The following is a 19,430-nucleotide window of genomic DNA, read 5'->3' as shown; positions in this document are numbered from 1 at the left end:
GCTAAAAATGCTTACCTGGCAAACAACTAAGCGTGGAGAGGCATTTCTCTCTCTCTCTCACTCTCCCTCTCTTCGACTCATTCACCCCTGCTTATCTTTTTAGGACGTGTTAATTATTTAGCTGCTTGTGCTTGTGAGTGTTCGCCAAATACCACTGAGACAAACTAAGTAGCCAATGCAAAGGCAATTTTAATATTTCACCAGAGCATCTAAAGTTTGCCTCGGCTGTGACTAAATAAACAATTCAGGGGTGCTTTTTGTTTTAGGAATGCTTAAGTGCTTTAATGGATGGCATGGTGTCTCTGTGAGCGGCTCAGTCTTGCCAGTATTAATCATTATGGATGTGAAGGGACTTGAATACGTGATGCTAAATGTCTATGAAAAATGGTGATGATTATGAGGTCAATACCTGATAAATTGCCCATATTGGACAAGAGTTGTTTTTTACACCTCAGCAGATACTGGCTCCTTTGCTCAGGACCTTGATGAAGGTCTCTCCACTCATGAGTGACTCTCCACACATCTGACCCTGTTGGCAGCGTTCGTGTATGTCAGCGCCATATGTCGGTTTGTGTTGCCACTCTACCTGCGACCAACTGAGGCCAAACTGGTTCTTGGTCTTGTATCACGGCAGGCAATTACGTCCCCAAAACTAGGCCAGTTCACGGTAATGAATATGAGAGCACAATATTTGGTGCAATGAAAAGTCATTGTGTCTGTCAGCATTGTTTTCTTAGAGAGAGGATGACAAGGCAGCGGGGATGGAACGGGGCCATGTTGTACAAAGAGGATTATGAAGACAAAACAACTTTGACAAGTCTGAAATTTGAGGACACTTCCAGGGAGATATGAAGACAATCAAAGTCAAGCGGTTCGTTGGAGGGGTGGCAGCTTGCTGTTTTATGCGTAATTGTGAATGTGATAAACAGGAAAGAAAATACACACATTGAGTTTTACCTTTGTGTAACGCTGACACTTGATAGAATAGCACTTCTCAAAGTGACAGGCATCTATATGCACTGAACAAAGCCCCCCTCTTTCTCAGAAGAGGACATTTTCTTTCAGTGCAACACAACAAATAAATACATCAGTCTGAGCAATAGGATAATTGTGCAGAGCTAGAAAAGATAGAATAATTTGTGTCCTCATCTATCTTCTTTCTGATACTGCAACATTCATCTATAGTGCTGTCTTATTGTTATATTGAAGAGTGTAAAAAAGGAATCTGATGTGATGAAAATGATCTTCACTTAATCATTTATTTGTTTGTTGTTACATAAGTCATCTCGCTTCTCCACATTTTAATCAATGTAAGTAATGGCAGCCCCTATACCTGAGCCATCTGCTATCTAATGGGATATATCACTCTCTGCAATTGCACAACTGGAGCAACGCCTCTCACTACATCCTGATCAGGATTATAGCTTTGGCAGGGATCAAAATTTGTTTCTGTGCTTTTATTTTCAGAGCTTTTTGATTTCCAATCTGCGGCATTGTTTACAAGCTGCAGACGGTGGCTGTATGCTCTGGTTCGCTTACAATTCATATGATGCTTTACTTGACTATCTGGTTTTATTATTCAAGAAATCAAACAAACATCAATTCAAGGCCACCTAATAATAACAAAACATGGTGCTCACACACTGGCAATCTCAAATTGTATTACCTTATTAGTGGATGTCTGATATTTAGGTAATAACCAAAGTAAAAAAAAAAGTCTGTAACCCTAACCCTAACCCATTTTCATTATTGATACATCTGCTGATTATTTGTTCACTAATGATGAATAATTGATTAATATTTTTTTAGCCTGTAATTGTCAGAGAACGGTTCAAAATCAAAATGTTATAATATCCAAGGTGATGTCTTTTGATTGATTATTTTGGCCAACCTACATTCTAAAACCCAATGACATTCTATTTGTTATCACATGGTCACTCAAAATACAGGCTATTTTTTTATTTAGAACTAAAAACTCACTAAACTAAAGAGAGCCTAATTTTATCTGTGGCCACTAGTTCCCACTATGGGATCATTCTAAATGCTAAAACATAGTGTCACAGTACAAGTAATATCTAGCCTATAAATTTAGCCACCATAAGCAACCAGGGTTGCTTAGCTGGTAAATACAAGGCTCAAAAACTAAAAACCCTGAAGTTGTTTTCATCAGTAGGACGAAGAATATTATTTCTAAAGGTTACATAGTGTCACTTTTAAGACCAAACTATATTTTATTACACCATTATTATTTAATTTCAGAGATGTGACCATGATAATATGGTAGCCTACTGAGCTCATTCCTTATATAAATGACTAATCAGGTTGCAGTCGACCAAGAAGAATAATCCACTATAGCCATTAGGCAACTCTAATAAGATCCACTGGTTAAACGGGGACATGAGTGGTTGTCAGCTATAGTGCTGACGATTTGAGAGTATGGCGAAAACAATATTTTGAAAATTCTGGCATCCCCACTTCCATTATAGATACCCCCTCCCTCCCTCCACAGCAGTTATATCCCACCCCCCTCACAGTTTCGGGGATGGTGTGGTCCAGGAAGCGCGCCTCTTCTGTCCTCTCCTCCTTTGCTATCCTCTCCGGCTGAAGTGTATCAGCTGAATGGTATCTCCCTCCTCTCGCGGATAGATTGCGCCGCTGAAGCTGGGCAGCCTGAGCGCTGACACAGGAGCAGGTTGCCCACCGCCCGCTCTCCTGCTACTGGATGTCTCACCGACCGACCCTCAAGTAAAACATTTCGCTACCTAGAAAATAAGGTTACTTTGTTATATTATTATTATTTTTTTTTACCTCGGGCAGGAAGCTACCCGCTTCCCCTCACCATGGCTTCCAACTTCAACGACATAGTCAAACAGGGATATGTGAGGATACGGAGTAAGAAACTGGGGGTGAGTAGGCTACTGTTGCACTTGCTGTCTGGCGCGGTGGAGGAGAAGGAGGAGGTGGTGGTGGAGGAGGAGGAAGAAGAAGAGGAGTTCCAGTTGTTTGCGGTATTTTAGCATCAGGGGCGGCTGGATTAAGAAAGAGGCTTTAATTGCTCCATAGGCAGCCGTCCTGCTGCGAGCTCTTCAAGAGGAAAAACAGATTAGAGCAGCACGAGCAGCGGCCAAGTTTCTCTCAGTGTATTGTGCAAAACATACTTCTGCACATACTTAGACGTTGGCAAAGTCTAGATGATTGACAGTTGGTGTCATGTGGATGTAAATCGCATTCCCTCTTTTGTTCCCAGCTTGTAGACTGTAACTTTATTTTCTTTGAGAAAGTTAGGCTGCATTTAGTTTATCTAGACTGTTAGGTTGCAAACATTTTAGACATATACCCCAACCAGAACTGTAGTTATATAAGAAAAAAATGGTAAATTACCCATGAGGAAATACAAATGCTATAATTAAAAGCTAACTGAGATACTCTGTAAAGTGTTACAACATACATTAACCACACCATAACTAACTCTAATAAGGTCACTCACAATTTAGCACCAAAGGCCATAGTCTCTTTATCATAGTGCATGGTGATAATTAACACCTTGTTTTATGGATTCTTGGATGTACAACATAATAGGAATACTGGGAATGCCATTCATCACTATACACATTGTCATCTGGCTATTATAAGTCAGAGCCTCATACTTTAACTCTCTTTAAGTCCTGATGAATTATTCCCAGTATTGAAAGGTCTCATTGAACTCCAGCTGATTCAGTGTGATGGCAGCCCTTCAATACGCCTTGATAATGGATTTCCATCGAGGTACAGCAAGTAGAAAAATGGCTTGACTGCTTAAATTGAAACAAATGATATATATTCAATTATGAGCGCCTTATTGTCTGACTCATAAAGCCATCTGCTTTTGTTCATGCTTCCAGCTCATTACGCCAACAGAGCGGGTACACTCCCTCTCCTCTGATGAAGTGTGATGATGGAGGCTAATGATGTCTGCCTCCTCACATCATCACCTGGCTTCATCAACATTATTCTACTACTGTTTGCTGCCATTGAGGCTATATTTGATTGCTCTTTAAGAGTAATTCTTGTTGAGTAAGAGAAACCGTTACTGTCCCTAAAGGACTTGCACTAGCTTGATATAACAAATGAAATACATTTGTTGTTAACATGCAAATTAGCTTGCTTGCATACAGTTGGCTCAGTTTATTTACTTTTTGCATATGCTATTAGTGTATGACTTTGCAAAGCAACTGAAGACGCATGCTGCGTTGGCTGTGCTCAAGGTATGGATGCCATATCTCTGCCAGCTCCACATCTCATCCTGCTGTTTGTGGAGAAAAACAGTTTGTGTCCTGATCGCCCACTCCCTCAGCCCTTCACTGCTCGCTACTGTTTCATCATAGAAAAGCCATGTTGCGATGGCTCCAGAGGACCCCGGTGTGGGTAGACAGAAAGTATTAGTATCTGTCCATGCTAGGGTTAGTTATTCCAGGCCGAATCTCATTCTGAATCAGTTAGAGAAAGAAGCAATGAAATAGAGCAGGGATAAGGTATCTGTATGCCTGAATCAACAGGCACTGATACATCTCTGTGATTCAGGAAAAATACCTCATCAGTGCTAAATGGCTTAATTTCAAGTGTTTTGTGTTGTGTTTTGAGAGAGAGATGAAAATCCAAATGTGTGACACATGCGTGGGTTGACTGGAAAAATACACACCTGGGCTGAGGGGATGATGTTTAGAGTTCTGAGTGTTATTTTGTAGCATTAACATAAACATCATATTTTATTTTTCTAATTTTTGACTCAACAGCTCACTGGCTGTGAAGAGACACTTGATATGCTGAACAGAGTCAGAACTGATGGATACTGGATACATACAGACTCAGATTTAGAATAATGGACAGGGAGATGCAGCCAAAAATGCGACATACTGTAGATCTCCATTCAGTGGTCCATGGTCAACACCTTACTTTGAGAAATATACAAGTTAGTTCTACAAATTCCTATTTCTGCTTAGACAAAATAGACCAAATAGGACCGCAACTCAATATTATTTTCATTATTTATTAATCTGTTGTATACTTTTTTAATTCATTTATTCAATGTTTAGTCTATAATATGTCAGCAAAAAAAGAAAAAGAATGATCCTCACAAGTTTCCAAAGTGGAGTGTTTTATCCAAACAAACAGACAAAAACAGATAATTTAAAAATCATAAAAATAACCTCAACATAGCAAAAATGAAGGAAAATAGAAGGAAAATCTTCACATTTGACGAGCTAAATCCAGTGCATTTTAGGCATTTTTGCTTGACAAATTAAAAATTGATCATCAAAATTGTTGCAGATCAATTCTCTGTCTATCTACTGTACTTATTGACTAATCCATTCAGCTCTGGAACCAATGTTCTTGAATGTTTAACATTGCCTAAATCAAAAAAACTTTTAAAACTGGCAACATTATTCTGATTCAAATAAGGAACTATCTTCTCAAAGGATGATAAGAAGTCTGACCAAACATTTGATGCCAGTAGAGCTGCAACTAACAGTTTATTTTTATTACTGATTAATCTGCTGATTATTCATCTGCTTTTCATGATCAATTGTTTAGTTTGCTTTGTAAAACTCGTGAAAATAAAGGAAAATCACTGTTATACACTGTCATAAATTCTTAAAGCCCAATGTGACATCTTCAAATGACTTGTTTAGTCCACAGTATCAACATCTAAAACCCAGAGACATTTCATTTACAATAGACTAAGCTTTAGAGTTCAGCTTTCAGTTTAAAAAAAATATTCAGCACACATTTCAATTGGTACCAAAAAGTTCTAAGGTTCGGTACCCAGCCCTACCTGTTAGAGCAACTGGATGTACTTTGTCATCTGGAGTTTTAGGCCAGAAAAGTCCTGGGTGTTTTCTCCCTCATGGGATGGTTTTTTAATGTTTCTTTTTTTTAGTGCTTTAAAGGTCTTTCAAATATCACATATCAAGACTTTGCATCACAGTTGACCTTCTAATGCTCCCACCCAATTCTCTATTGTAATGCTGTGCCATTTAAAATGTATTATACATTATTTTTTATTAGAAAGTAGTACAGTCGAATGGTTCCCTTTATGCAATATTAAAGTGGCCACACCAACAGCTTCGGCTGAACTCATCAGCATCTGCCAATATGATTGGCTAATTTCCAAACCACACCATGTGTGAAGGTTGAGGCCATGAGGTCAGGTCTGTGTTCTGCCGAGTGATCAAAATTACCTACCGGGGTACTTTCTCTTCAGTTTTTTCTCTTTTTCTTGGGAGATTTGTTTTCTTTTTCAACTAACATGAATGGCAATGATTTCCTACACTATCCAACTTCTTTGTCTCTTTGTTGGCTGAAGAGACAACGGTGCAGTGTTCTTGAATGCACAAGTAGTCTCCCTCTTCTCACATTCCCTACTCTTCCTCACCTCTCCACCCATTCTCTTACCTCACGTCTCACCTGTACTCCTCACACTTCACAGGTTCACTCTCATCTCCTCCCTCCCTTTTTTTTTATCTCCCTTCCTCTTTTCTTCCTCTTTATCTGGCCCTTTATCTCCCTCACCTCATCCCCCTTTCTCTCTCACTATTCTCTCCTTCACTGGTTTGCAGACAGCTGAGAGACTGAGCACAAAAGCATCCTATTCATCACCCCACACTGCACCCTCCATAACCCCAACAGGCTATTCCCCCTGATACAGTGCAAAGGCACGCTCGCACACTCTTACATGCACACACACACACACACACACACACACACACACACACACACACACACACACACACACAAATTGGCTTGGTTCAACATTGAAGAATTGGCACGCACATGCACCCGACAAACAAGTAAACAATCTGCTGCCAGAGAACAGTGTGTGGATTCTCAATTAATTTTAATCCTGTGGCTTTGTACCATACAGTATTTATTTTCTACATAAAGAAAAAAACAAAATGCTGACAAGCGCCAGAAACAAGTGTCTCTGCACTGAGGAAAACCATAAAATCTGGCATTAGTGACATTGCCATCACCCATGCAGCTCTTTCTTACTCCCTTTCAGTGATACTATCAGTGAACAGAAACATCGCTGTACGGGATGCTAGTTAACGCTACACTTGGCAGCAGGTAACGTTAGCCTACCGTTAGCTAGCAGCTGGAGTAAACACGGTTAAAATGCTGACAGCTGTAAAAGTGTGACTGTATTTCACTGGAGAAGACTGTAACACCAGACTGTAGCTGCCGCTAGAGATGTGTCACCTTTTTCAGCAATTCTGAGTTTGCAGGTATGATGGTATATATTAGGGCTGTCAATCGATTAAAAAAAATAATCTAATTAATTACATACTCTGTGATTAATTAATCGAAATTAATCGCATACATAATTAACGGTGCCTGAACCGATACTTTTTAAGAAAGTAAAAAAAGAAAAGAAAAAAAAAGGGTACTAAACAACAGTTGGTGGCATTAAAGAACGGCTTGTTTATTGCTAAGGCCATATGGTCAAAATTAAATGATTTAATAATAATGTATAACAATAACTTATTTCACTAGTAAATTGCTGTTGAACGACAAAAACAACAACCAGATAGGAAAAGGACATTTACAATAACTTCAAATGCACCACGAGGCTGTAGTTTACCAGTTTCATTGACCGCACCGTCTGTGTTGTTTCTCCGACGGCAGCTGCAGATTGTTACATATTGGTGTTGAATCCTCTACAGTAAAACACAGTCAAACTTTACTGTACTTTACTTTAGCGTTAGCTGTCAGCATTTTAACCGTGTTTAATCCAGCTACTAGCTTGCGGTAGGCTAACGTTAGCTGCTGTTGAGTATAGCGTTAACTAGCGTCATGTGCAGCGGGGTTTGTGTTTCAGAGCATCAGAGAGAAGCGCAGACATATCAGTGGCACCAGATTTTCGTCTGTATGCAAACGTAAATATGGAATGGATTAATCTGCGTTAATTTTTTTAACGCGTTATTTTTTCTCAGATTAATTAATCGAAATTAACGTGTTATTTTGACAGCCCTAATATATATATGGAGAGAGAGAGAGAGAAAGCCAACCCTATAACCCAGAACATGGGTTACTCTTTGAAAAATAACCCAGAAACCCAAACAACCCAGGAATTGGGTCAAAATATTAGCCCTATAACCCAGAAAATGGTTACTCTCTGAAAAAATAACCCATAATTTTAACCCAACACAAATAACCCAGAAATTGGGTTGAAGAAATAACCCAGGAGTTTTTCTTTTAGCATATAGCAATAATGCCAAACATTCTCTGGTTTCAGCTTCTCAAATGTCAGGATTTGCGGTTTTTCTGTATCATATCTTTGTAAACTGCATATGTTTGTGTTTTAGAGTGTTGGTCAGACAAAACAACTATTTAGAAACTTTTCTTCGGTAGAAAGAGATTGTTAAATGTTAAAATATTTGGTTTTAGGAGACCTTTGATACCTCAGTCCTATGCTAAGCTTGCAGTTTACACTGAGAAAGACATTAATGGTGCAAATAAAGCATGAATAGCCATTAAATATGAGTACAAAATCAAGAGTTATTACTCTTTAAGTACTTTTTTGGACCCACTGGTGCTCTCCTCCTCCCATCTCTGTCTACAGATAAAACGGTTATTAACTGTTTTATCCCTCGCGTCTCACTCAGCTGTTTTTGTCTTACAATTGGGTATTTGTGTTTAGTGACCAGTGACCTTTTACATGGCCAGTGTGTATTGTAATGGTATGTGGGTATGTTCCCCCCTTGTTGGCCACAAGCACCCACCAAAGCAGACGCAAAGAAGTGGAGAACAATGTGTCCATTGTCCAAGATGGAACAGCCATTTAAGATAGGCTCTTGCCACTTCCATGCACTCACTATTAACAATGACAGGCCGTCCAGAATGGTGGATGTCAGGAGATCTTTCACCCCAGAAACTGTACTTTTCAGTGGAGCATAGAAAAGACACAGTCAGCTATGTTTGACTTGTAGCAATTGAGACTTCCAAACAACATGAATAAATGTGACGCTTGTGCAAAGAAATCCGATTACATCAATTAGCAAATCATTAGATCTGAGGCCGTATGTTTTGGACACTCGGGTGAAGAGAGGGGCGGAGCTGTCAACCGATCACCATCTGGTGGTGAGTTGGGTCAGGGGGTGGGGGAAGACTCTGGACAGACCTGGTAAGCCCAAACGGGTAGTGCGGGTAAATTGGGAACGTCTGGAGGAGGCCCCTGTCCGACAGACTTTCAACTCACACCTCCAGCGGAGCTTTTCGTGCATCCCTGTGGAGGCTGGGGGCATTGAACCCGAGTGGACAATGTTCAAAGTTTCCATTGCTGAAGCTGCGGTGAGGAGCTGTGGTCTTAGGGTCTTAGGTGCCTCAAGCCGTCCGACTGAAGAAGGAGTCTTTCCGGGATATGTTATCCCAGACGACTCCGGAGGCAGTTGCAAGGTACCGAAGGGCCCGAAGGGCTGCAGCCTCTGCCGTGAAAGAGGCAAAGCAGCGTGTGTGGGAGAAGTTCGGAGAAGACATGGAGAAGGACTTTCGGTCGGCACCAAGGTGCTTCTGGAAAACCGTTCGCCACCTCAGGAGGGGGAAGCGGAGAACCATCTAAGCTGTGTACAGTAAGGATGGGACGCTGTTGACCTCAACTGAGGAGGTAATAGGGCGCTTTGAGGAACTCCTAAATCCGACTAATACGCCCTCTATGGTAGAGGCAGAGCTGGAGGATGAGGGGGGATTGGCATCAATTTCACTGGTGGAGGTTGCTGAGGTAGTTAAACAACTCCACAGTGGCAAAGCCCCAGGAATTGATGAGATCCGTCCAGAAATGCTTAAAGCTCTGTGTGTGGAGGGGTTGTCTTGGTTGACACGCCTCTTCAACATTGCGTGGAAGTCTGGGACGGTGCCTAAGGAGTGGCAGACCGGGGTGGTGGTTCCCCTTTTTAAAAAGGGTGTGTGCCAATTACAGGGGTATCACACTTCTCAGCCTCCCCGGTAAAATCTACTCCAAGGTGCTGGAAAGGAGGGTTCGGTCGATAGTCGAATCTCAGGTTGAAGAGGAACAATGCGGATTCCGTCCTGGTCGTGGAACAACGGACCAGATCTTTACTCTCGCAAGGATCCTGGAGGGAGCCTGGGAGTATGCCCAACCAGTCTACATGTGTTTTGTGGATCTGGAGAAGGGCGTATGACCGGGTGCCCCGGGAGATACTGTGGGAGGTGCTGCGGGAGTACGGGGGTGAGGGGTCCCTTCTCAGGGCCATCCAATCTCTGTACGACCAAAGCGAGAGCTGTGTCCGGGTTCTCGGCAGTAAGTCGGACTCGTTTCAGGTGAGAGTTGGCCTCCGCCAGGGCTGCGCTTTGTCACCAATCCTGTTTGTAGTATTTATGGACAGGATATCGAGGCGTAGTCGGGGTGGAGAGGGGTTGCAGTTCGGTGGGCTGGGGATCTCATCGCTGCTTTTTGCAGATGATGTGGTCCTGATGGCATCATCGGCCTGTGACCTTCAGCACTCACTGGATCGGTTCGCAGCCGAGTGTGAAGCGGCTGGGATGAGGATCAGCACCACTATATCGGAGGCCATGGTTCTCAGCAGGAAACCGATGGAGTGCCTTCTCCAGGTAGGGAATGAGTCCTTACCCCAAGTGAAGGAGTTCAAGTACCTTGGGGTCTTGTTAGCGAGTGAGGGGACAATGGAGCGGGAGATTGGTCGGAGAATCGGCACAGCAGGTGCGGTATTACATTCAATTTATTGCACTGTTGTGACGAAAAGAGAGCTGAGCCAGAAGGCAAAGCTCTCAATCTACCGGTCAGTTTTTGTTCCTACCCTCACCTATGGTCATGAAGGCTGGGTCATGACCGAAAGAACAAGATCCAGGGTACAAGCGGCCGAAATGGGTTTCCTCAGGAGGGTAGCTGGCGTCTCCCTTAGAGATAGGGTGAGAAGCTCAGTTATCCGCGAGGAGCTCGGAGTAGAGCCGCTGCTCCTTTGCGTCGAAAGGAGCCAGTTGAGGTGGTTCGGGCATCTGGTAAGGATGCCCCCTGGGCGCCTCCCTAGGGAGGTGTTCCAGGCACGTCCAGCTGGGAGGAGGCCTCGGGGGAGACCCAGGACTAGGTGGAGGGATTATATCTCTAACCTGGCCTGGGAACGCCTCGGGATCCCCCAGTCAGAGCTGGTTAATGTGGCCCGGGAAAGGGAAGTTTGGGGTCCCCTGCTGGAGCTGCTACCCCCGCGACCCGACCCCGGATAAGCGGATGAAGATGGATGGATGGATGGATAGATTCTAATATCCAGTGGCCACAATTAGCCGTGTTCTCTGCTCCATCTTTTTCCGATTCCGATTTTCGCCAAATAGAAATCAAAACTGTAGCTGATTTTTAATAAACCTTGTTTTGTTTCTGATTTTATATGTGCCTTGTGGGTGCATGTAGCCTACTTTCAGCTCTTCTTGTGATAGATGTTTTTCGACTCGGTGCATTAATTCAAAGATATGCAGGGCTATACATCGTGTGGTCATTTCCTTTGGTTTTCATCAGTTTCCTCCATCAGACAAAGACCTGAAGACAAATTACCAGCTGTTATTGGCCCTGATGAATTGCATCTCTAGTAGGATATGGGAACAACAACCCAACAGTCGTTATTCATGGTGAGAAATGTGCCTCTATTATATAGTCGCTTTCATAAATAAATCTCTGCCCGGACCCCACTTGAACATTTCACATCATTGATTCCCGTTGTTCCTAATTATCAAAAAAGCTTTTTGTCATCAACAGGCACAGATGTAGTTATTAGTAGTTTGTATGTCTAAAACCCAATTGATTAAGTAATGCACCATAAAAAGACTAATAATAACTGCTAATAATGCCCTATTGTATCAACACTCTTTTCTGCCCTCACTTAGTGTCATGCTCTCAAAAATACCAGACAGGACTTTACTTTTAATCCCAGCAACTTTTTCTTTTTTCTCTTTCTCGCTGTATTCTCTGTCTTGCTTCTGTCTCTCTGCCTGAAATCCATACACAAACATGTGTCACACCAAGTTGGCACTGTCCATAACAGCTTTGTGTTCCCACTGTTTTCTGATGAGCTGCTTTGTAAAGTGCAAAGTTCTCTAATCCAATTGGTGGAGAAGTCACAGCTCAATGGAAGAGGACTCTCTTCATGGCTATTTAATCTTTCCAATCCCTGCAGACCCTGCCCCCTGACAACAGACAGGACAACACTATAAATAAAAAGTAGAGGGAACAAGCAGGGTGCGATTTGCCGGGGGGGGATGCGTGGGATTTCCCCCTTTCTGGTCTATATATCCCTGCCTCTGCTAAATTATTTTCACTCTAAGGGATAACTGCTACTTCACCAATAGACCATATATTATATACCTAAAATAGAAGTATTTTAAACTAAGTGAAACACTGTAACATGAACACATAGTGCCATTGAATGATAAAATCCAAGCGGCAGTTGCTGGTTGTATTTAGCTGCTACAGAGCTCCGCAACGCTGGCTACCAGCGGCAGTTGTTTAGCCACCAATAGGTGACTGTGAGCCGGCTACAGGCACCGCCAGATGACGCTCCTTTCAGGGGCCATGTAGTGGAGTTTAGCCAGAAAAAGTGAACGTCATGCGGCGATGACAGTTAAGTTTAGGCACCAAAATGCCTGGACTTACATTCACCAGGTGACAAAAATAACAACTCCATTAAATGCTCAATGCCTTCTATCTGCAGAATGTGTAAAAAGGCAACTGTATGTTATAGATTAGTGGCATGTTTACAGCTTGTTTCTGCTGCCCCCAAATGGCCCAAAACATAATCTCTATAAACAGATATCTGCATATGAATGCACAATCTGTAGGTAACGGGACAAGATGTTGGTATCGGAAGCGTTCTGGTTTCCGTTTGTAGTCAGAGTAGTATTGACCAATCAAGTTTGAGTGGGCTTTAGTTGCATGCAGGTAAACAGTCCACATGGAGAGTAAAAGAAGCAGAATGCTCTGGCGGAAATGCAGTCTCGGAACCCATCAGCTATTGTCTGACGACAATTTAGCTTTTTATTACCTTTTTCTTTTTTTAAATGTATCTGCCTTCATATGCAGATATCTGTCTATAGAGGCATCGTCTCTCAACTCCAACTCCATCTTTGCGTCGCAAGTTACTAATCGGACCCAGCGCATGGAAAAGAGAGTCTTTGCTCGGGTATCAACTGACTACAGAGGAACCCTCGAAATATTGACCGTTTTTCCCAGAGGCAGTGTTGGGATGGATACTTTCAAAACGTATTCCGTTACAGAGTACAGAATACATGCTCAAAAATGTAATTTGTAACGTATTCCGTTATGTTACTCAATCTGAGTAATTGAGTATTCTGAATACTTGGATTACTTCCACATTGAATTGCATTTTATGAGTAGGAATGCGGCCATCACATACAGCTTACTAAACAGGCCTATTCTGGGGTGTTCTTCTGTTCCAACTGGCTGAATGTGTACCTAAACAAGCCGATAGATTTTTGTATTTGTAGTCCCGAACTGCATACTACAAAAATCTAACCGCAGTCTAAGCTACCATGAACTAATTTTAGCTAACGTTAGCTAACATGTCAAACGGAGCTAGTCTTTCAACAGCTCTGGGGCTAGTGAATCAGCATGTAGGAGAATGTAAAGTCGCATGTCAAATATAAAATAGCAAGGTGACCAGTAAAACTACAGCAGACGACTACCCTTGGCTAAAAATAACTTACTTTAAGATGCTTCTTTAGGTTGGAGGTGGAGTAATTTGGACGATGAAAGGAGGTTGGTTGCTGGCAAGCAGAAGCTGCACTGCACACTTATATTTCATTCTCCCTTCTCTTTCTTTAATGTGAAATGCTGTTTGAATTTCCCAGATAGAAACGCATTCCTGCCCTGGCTCTGTTGTGCCGGTTCCGGCTCCATCTCTACCTCTATCAGTGATCACGCAAATAGCTAATTTTTTCGTTTTCATATTGGGGCTTCTGGGAAATGCAGGGAGTTGCGAGAGTGAATAAACCCGAGAAGTATCGTCATGTAATCCATTGATTTCAACAATGTAACTGTATTCTAAATACCAACTATTTAAATTGTAACTGTAATGAATACAGTTACTAATAATTTGTATGTAACGCCGGTACATGTATTCCGTTACTCCCCAACACTGCCCAGAGGCTAAATCATCGTCAAACCGATGGCCGAGATTGCCCAAAACGTTATTGCAGACAAACAAACAAACAAAATGTAACAAAACAAAAGCTAACAGACTTTTCATTTTTCTGATTAGATTTTCTGTTTCTTTGTTTTGTACGCTCCATTCTGTTTAAGTAATCTGGTAGTTAAATGGGGGACAGAGTCTAGAGATACATTATACCCATATATTTTTTTATAGATACATTTTGTAGCCAGCATTTATTTTACACTTTCTATCAGGTCAGTGAGTAGTTATTTAGGAAAGACTAAGACTATTTCAATACTATCTATGATGTGATGTCACTGAAATATTTTCCTCCACCTGCTGAAGACAGACTGTTGACTCAGAATATTTATTCAAGCTGTTAAATATTACATTTCAGTTAATTGACAGTCAGTCATGAACAAATTTGATGTTCCTGTTGCTGACACAAAGTTGGTTAGCCCTGCATATGTATCTCAGTCGTGTTTTACAAGAGAATCTTTGCTCCTTTTTTCAATTTGTGGTAAAGATGTTTTTAATAAAGTTTTTGAAATGAATCATACTGTTTGGAAGTTGATTCTCTATCTTGTGGCTTACCAAAAGACGACTACCTTATTCTAAAAATGTTCACTCACAGTTTAATGAATTCCCTTAATAATGTTAGCTGTGTGATTTTGAAAGGTGAATGCATTTTGCTCCATATTTAAGACCATCTGATCCATATATTTCACCTCCCACACAGGGCCGGGGCTTTACAGCTCTCTGTGGTTCTGTGTTGCTACATTGTGCAGATACACTGGAGACTCACGTATAAAACGCCAGGCCGAGAGGAATCTATCATAGCTCCATTAACACTTCTGCTTCATCCTCCTCTCCTCGCCTTCCTCCCCTCATTAATCAGCAGACCAGCCCTCGGGGGCTCTACTCTGCAGCTAAGCTCACTTTCACTGTGTGTGTGTGTGTGTGTGTGTGTGTGTGTGTGTGTGTGTGTGTGTGTGTATGCATACAGTATGTGGGCATTGTGTTTATGTGTATTTTCATAATGTGTACATGCATGGGTGTTTTCATGTGTCAGATACATGAAAATACAGTTCCCCTAGAGCACTTTTCTTTCTGTGCTGTTAAATGTAGGACTAAAAATCATAGAAAGTTAAAAAGAAAAAAAAAGAAAATTCCCTCAGATGTCATTATCATTATGTATAGTGTTGTGATAAAAATCATTGTCCCTCTCAAACTGCATCCAAATTCAAGTCAGAGAAATTTCATCAAATTACTAAGAAGAGTCGTCATACCTGACAATCAGACTTATAAATATGGTCTCAAAAGGGGACCAGATGAAGTTCTCACCTACCTCTTTATATTTGAATCACAAACCATAATAAGTTCTTCTCCTGCTGTTACCTTTCATCAGCCTGCTTGCCAAGCACATTCAGTACAGTGTGCAGCCAAAGATAGCCTCAGCTATGTGTCTATGTGTGTTAAGGGGCTTGTCGTTGTGTCTGGGTTCTTAATTTACTCAATGCGGCGCATAGGTAAACATTATTACGGCCTTGCTAAAAAATAATGAAATATTATACCTGATCTGCTTTATATGCAAGCAAATAGTCTTGTTGGATAATGTAAATTAGCCCTAGCTGTCGAGCAAACAAGGCTTTTTTTTATGTTGCACTAATTGTCAGGCTCTGTATTATTAATGTGTTGTTAAAAAAAAAAGTGACCTTGTGTAAGTGGGGGGAAAAAAGCAGCCAGTTCATGTCACCCGTCAGTGTGGGAGCTGTGTTTGTTTCTGTTTGTTTGGAGATGAGTTTGTATACTCCACTCTCCTTCCCTCCCTCTTTCTTTCTCAGGGGAGTTCTTTTAATAGTAAGGAGGTGACAGTTTACCTCTCACTGAGCACTGGGTTGACAGTTTGGTACCTGCCCAGCTCTCATGAAACGCTAAAGCTGACTCGCTCAAGTTGCACGCAAAGCTGCCTGCTTTTTTAAAATCTGCACTCCATTCTAATGAGCCAAAATGACCTCGAGTGTAGGCCAAGGCAATCTGATCCCCTTTCTATTAAACAGCTTTTAATATTTCTCCAAGAATAATTGTTCAGTGAATGAATTTTGGATAAGGTCTGCCAAGGGAAATGGAGCACACAATAGTAGCATGGCAGTGGCACTTTGAGCGGCTCATTTAAAGGTCATAATGGAGAAAATAATAGCTCCTAAGAGTCATAAAACAATTGAAAACATTAGGGTTATTGGATTGAATTATATAATACGAGAAAGAGAAGTTAATATGGTAAACTTCTGACCTACCATGAATCATAAGTATGCCAGTAGATTAGGACTTTTAACAAAAGGAAGTTTGGGAAGTTGCGAGCACACATTGGGGTCAACATTAACTGGTGTTACCTAACTCACTCGCACACCTCCCTCTCAATGTTCCCAGTTGTTCGCTTACATCTCCGAGAAATGTCTGTTGGGCGAAGTGATAATTGCATTCCTCAGTGATTTCATGCTGAGACACACAGTGACACCGAATCACAGCCCACTTAATCCAAGGGAGTGTGTTCTTTGGGAGGAAATGAGACAAAAACAATATGACCAACCCCATCGGACCCAGTTCTTTGACATAGAAGTGCACTTCCACATTCCCTTCCATCGCAAATGCATGTTTATTCCCAAGCGTCCTTCTTTCATTTGCACACCAAATGTGTCTGAGTCAAGTTAGTTCCAGGGAGCAAAAATCTCTGCGTTCTGGTTGTGAGGGAATAGCTGTTGCAGACACAGAGCCTGCTGCTTTCCCAGCTAACCGTATCAGAGAATCAGCCCGAACATCAGTGAGCGAGTACCTCTTTAGAATTAATCCGCAGGGGGGAATGACTGACCAATGCATGAGGATTACTGCTTTTAGGGCTTTTGATGAAATTCAAATAACAAATGCTTGCACAAAGTGTCCTGGAAAAAACTCTGCGTTTCATTATATCCTGCAAAACTTGCAAGTATTTGCTAGAACACCTCGCAGTGTTCTGTGCCTCATTCGATTTCACAGTCTTTATTGATATGATAATCAAGTGGTCAGCTAATGGTAATTAAGCTTGTCAATTGGTGGAGTTGCATCATGGTTGTGGGCAAGAGCTCCTTTCATCCTCTTACTTTGTATTCTCTTCCCACAGAGGCTTGCCGGTCACTTCTGAGGCACTGCATTTGGTTTCCATGTAACAGCCCCTCACCTGTTGGCCTAGATGCTAATTTTGCTCATTTGGAAGCAGGCGGTCGCGCAAGCACCAACATACTAAAGTAATAAGGCTTAGCCTACATTACAATGGGGTTTTGTGCATGCAGACCATATTCCTCTTCATTTATGGATTTAGTTCAGTTTGACATTCAGCCTGGCTCGAGGATACACTGTGCTGGACAACTCATTCCAGTTAAATAAACAAAACAAAAAAAAAACGCTGCTGTATTGTTGCTTTCTGTCTACGATGTTCTCAGTATGCTTGTCGACTACAGTATTCTGTCATAGTCAAATCCTTCTTTGTCTGCGTGTTGTTGTCTGTGAACGCTTCAGCCTTGTACATGGATTAAATGGAAATTGCTCTGTGTGTTTGTGTGTGTGTGTGGGCAGAGGATTGCTGACTAAAGCTGTAATACATACATTTGGATGAGGGATGGTTTAAAGAGGAGGCAGTTGTCATAATGATGACTTAAAGCAAAATTGTCCCACTGTAACAATGTTTTACACATGCACTGCCTTGCATACTGTAGCCAGCAGTGCTTGCCAACCTCAGTGTCACTAGAATCAATAGTGGTGAAAATATATGATGGAATAACTGAAGTAAGCAACATTATAAATCTGTATTGGGATATTATAGGATCATGATTGCATTGTAATCTATTTGCCCTAGCTTTTGTCCGTTTGACATGCCCAGTAAATACCCCAGGGAGGAGGCTGGTGAAGCAACACAGTAGTGTAAGCCGACACGAGCAATATACCGCCCTGTTTACACCATAAACATTGTTCCCCCTCTATTCCTCTTCGCTCGCTCACACCTGAGAGCGAAACTTCAATATTGACCTACATCTCCTTCAGAATAATTTGGCTGCTATTTTTGTGCTGTGCTTTAAAAAAAAAGTCCTTGCTACAGTAGCTGTGATAGCTGGATTCCGCACAGTGTGTGACATTTTAACTAATGTTTTCTTGCTCAAGGCTGCGTTGCCCAGCGTGGGTCAAACATTTCCCTTGTCTACCCCCCACAATAATAAGAAACAACAGTAGTTATACTTTCCCTGAACTCAACAATGTTATTTGCATGGAAGCAAAAAAAGACTCAACTTGTAGCTTTCCAAGGTACATGTCGTGCTTGAAATTTGGGGTTGGGGGAAGAGGGTTTCTTATGAACGATACAGAAAAAGGTCCAAGTCCAAGCATATTTCATCATGAATGCTAATGGAGGGCTGCAGCAAGTTGCCTCTGTAGCACTGGCCTATTCCGACACATTACTTTTTTAGCAGCTGCTCTCACAACCTCATGTTTGTTTTCACTCTTCCAAACTTTCTTTTGGTCTCTATTTCTGTTTACTTCTTTCATGTTCTCTTTTATATTTCATCCTTCCTGGCCTTCTCTAAATCTCTTGCTGGCTCTGTTTACATGGTCATTTTACCACCTGCCCTTGCAGTCATATTGGGTAGATGGTCCCTTTGCTGAGGAATCAGCTGTAACCTGTTGTCCTTCATATTTCATGCCACATTGTGACCGGGATCCAGTTTTCTTAATTATCTATACTCCCTGTTTAATGCCACCCACACAGTCACAGCCAGGGCCTTACCAAGTAAAAATAAGGGTTACTAATACTGTTGTATTACATTGTGGGACCAGTTTGGCTCATGAATGTTTGATGAGAATGTCCAATCATGCATAGACACAAGAAAGAGATGAGGAATGGGAGAAGAGAAATTTAGAAGAGAGAAGGTGACGACAGAAGGGCAGGAGGACAGACAGAGACAAATCAGGCTTGGAGAGAAAGTGAGGAGGGGGAGTGTGTGTGTGTGTGTGTGTGTGTGTGTGTGTGTTTAGGATGGAGTGGGGGGCAGTGATTACTTGCTGCTGAGGTAGCACTGCATTACACATGAGGATTTGGAATGGCCCAGATAAAGTAATCTATGATTAACTGGGGCGCGGCAGGCTCGCCACCCTGCCAACAGCTGTAGTCAGGGGCAAATTCTAAAATTATGGGATGTCCAAACATTTTAGATGCGGCAGGAAATATATTCCGGGGGG

At 41.8% G+C, this 19,430-nt stretch overlaps 1 protein-coding gene across 3 annotated transcripts in view; it reads left to right on the top strand.

Moving 5' to 3' along the window:
- Positions 1-2,739: 2,739 nt before the first annotated feature.
- Positions 2,740-19,430, top strand: part of dok6 (docking protein 6) — a 48,079-nt gene continuing 31,388 nt past the window's right edge. For all 3 annotated transcript variants that reach the window (XM_078280673.1, XM_078280674.1, XM_078280672.1), the window contains exon 1: positions 2,740-2,906. In XM_078280673.1, the coding sequence (XP_078136799.1) occupies positions 2,841-2,906 (66 nt within the window). In that variant the 5' untranslated portion in view covers positions 2,740-2,840. The remainder of the gene's footprint in view (positions 2,907-19,430) is intronic.

This window comes from Sander vitreus, chromosome 22, assembly GCF_031162955.1.
Source record: "Sander vitreus isolate 19-12246 chromosome 22, sanVit1, whole genome shotgun sequence".
NCBI classification, from domain to species: domain Eukaryota; kingdom Metazoa; phylum Chordata; class Actinopteri; order Perciformes; family Percidae; genus Sander; species Sander vitreus.
This window is presented reverse-complemented; position numbering and strand designations above follow the sequence as displayed.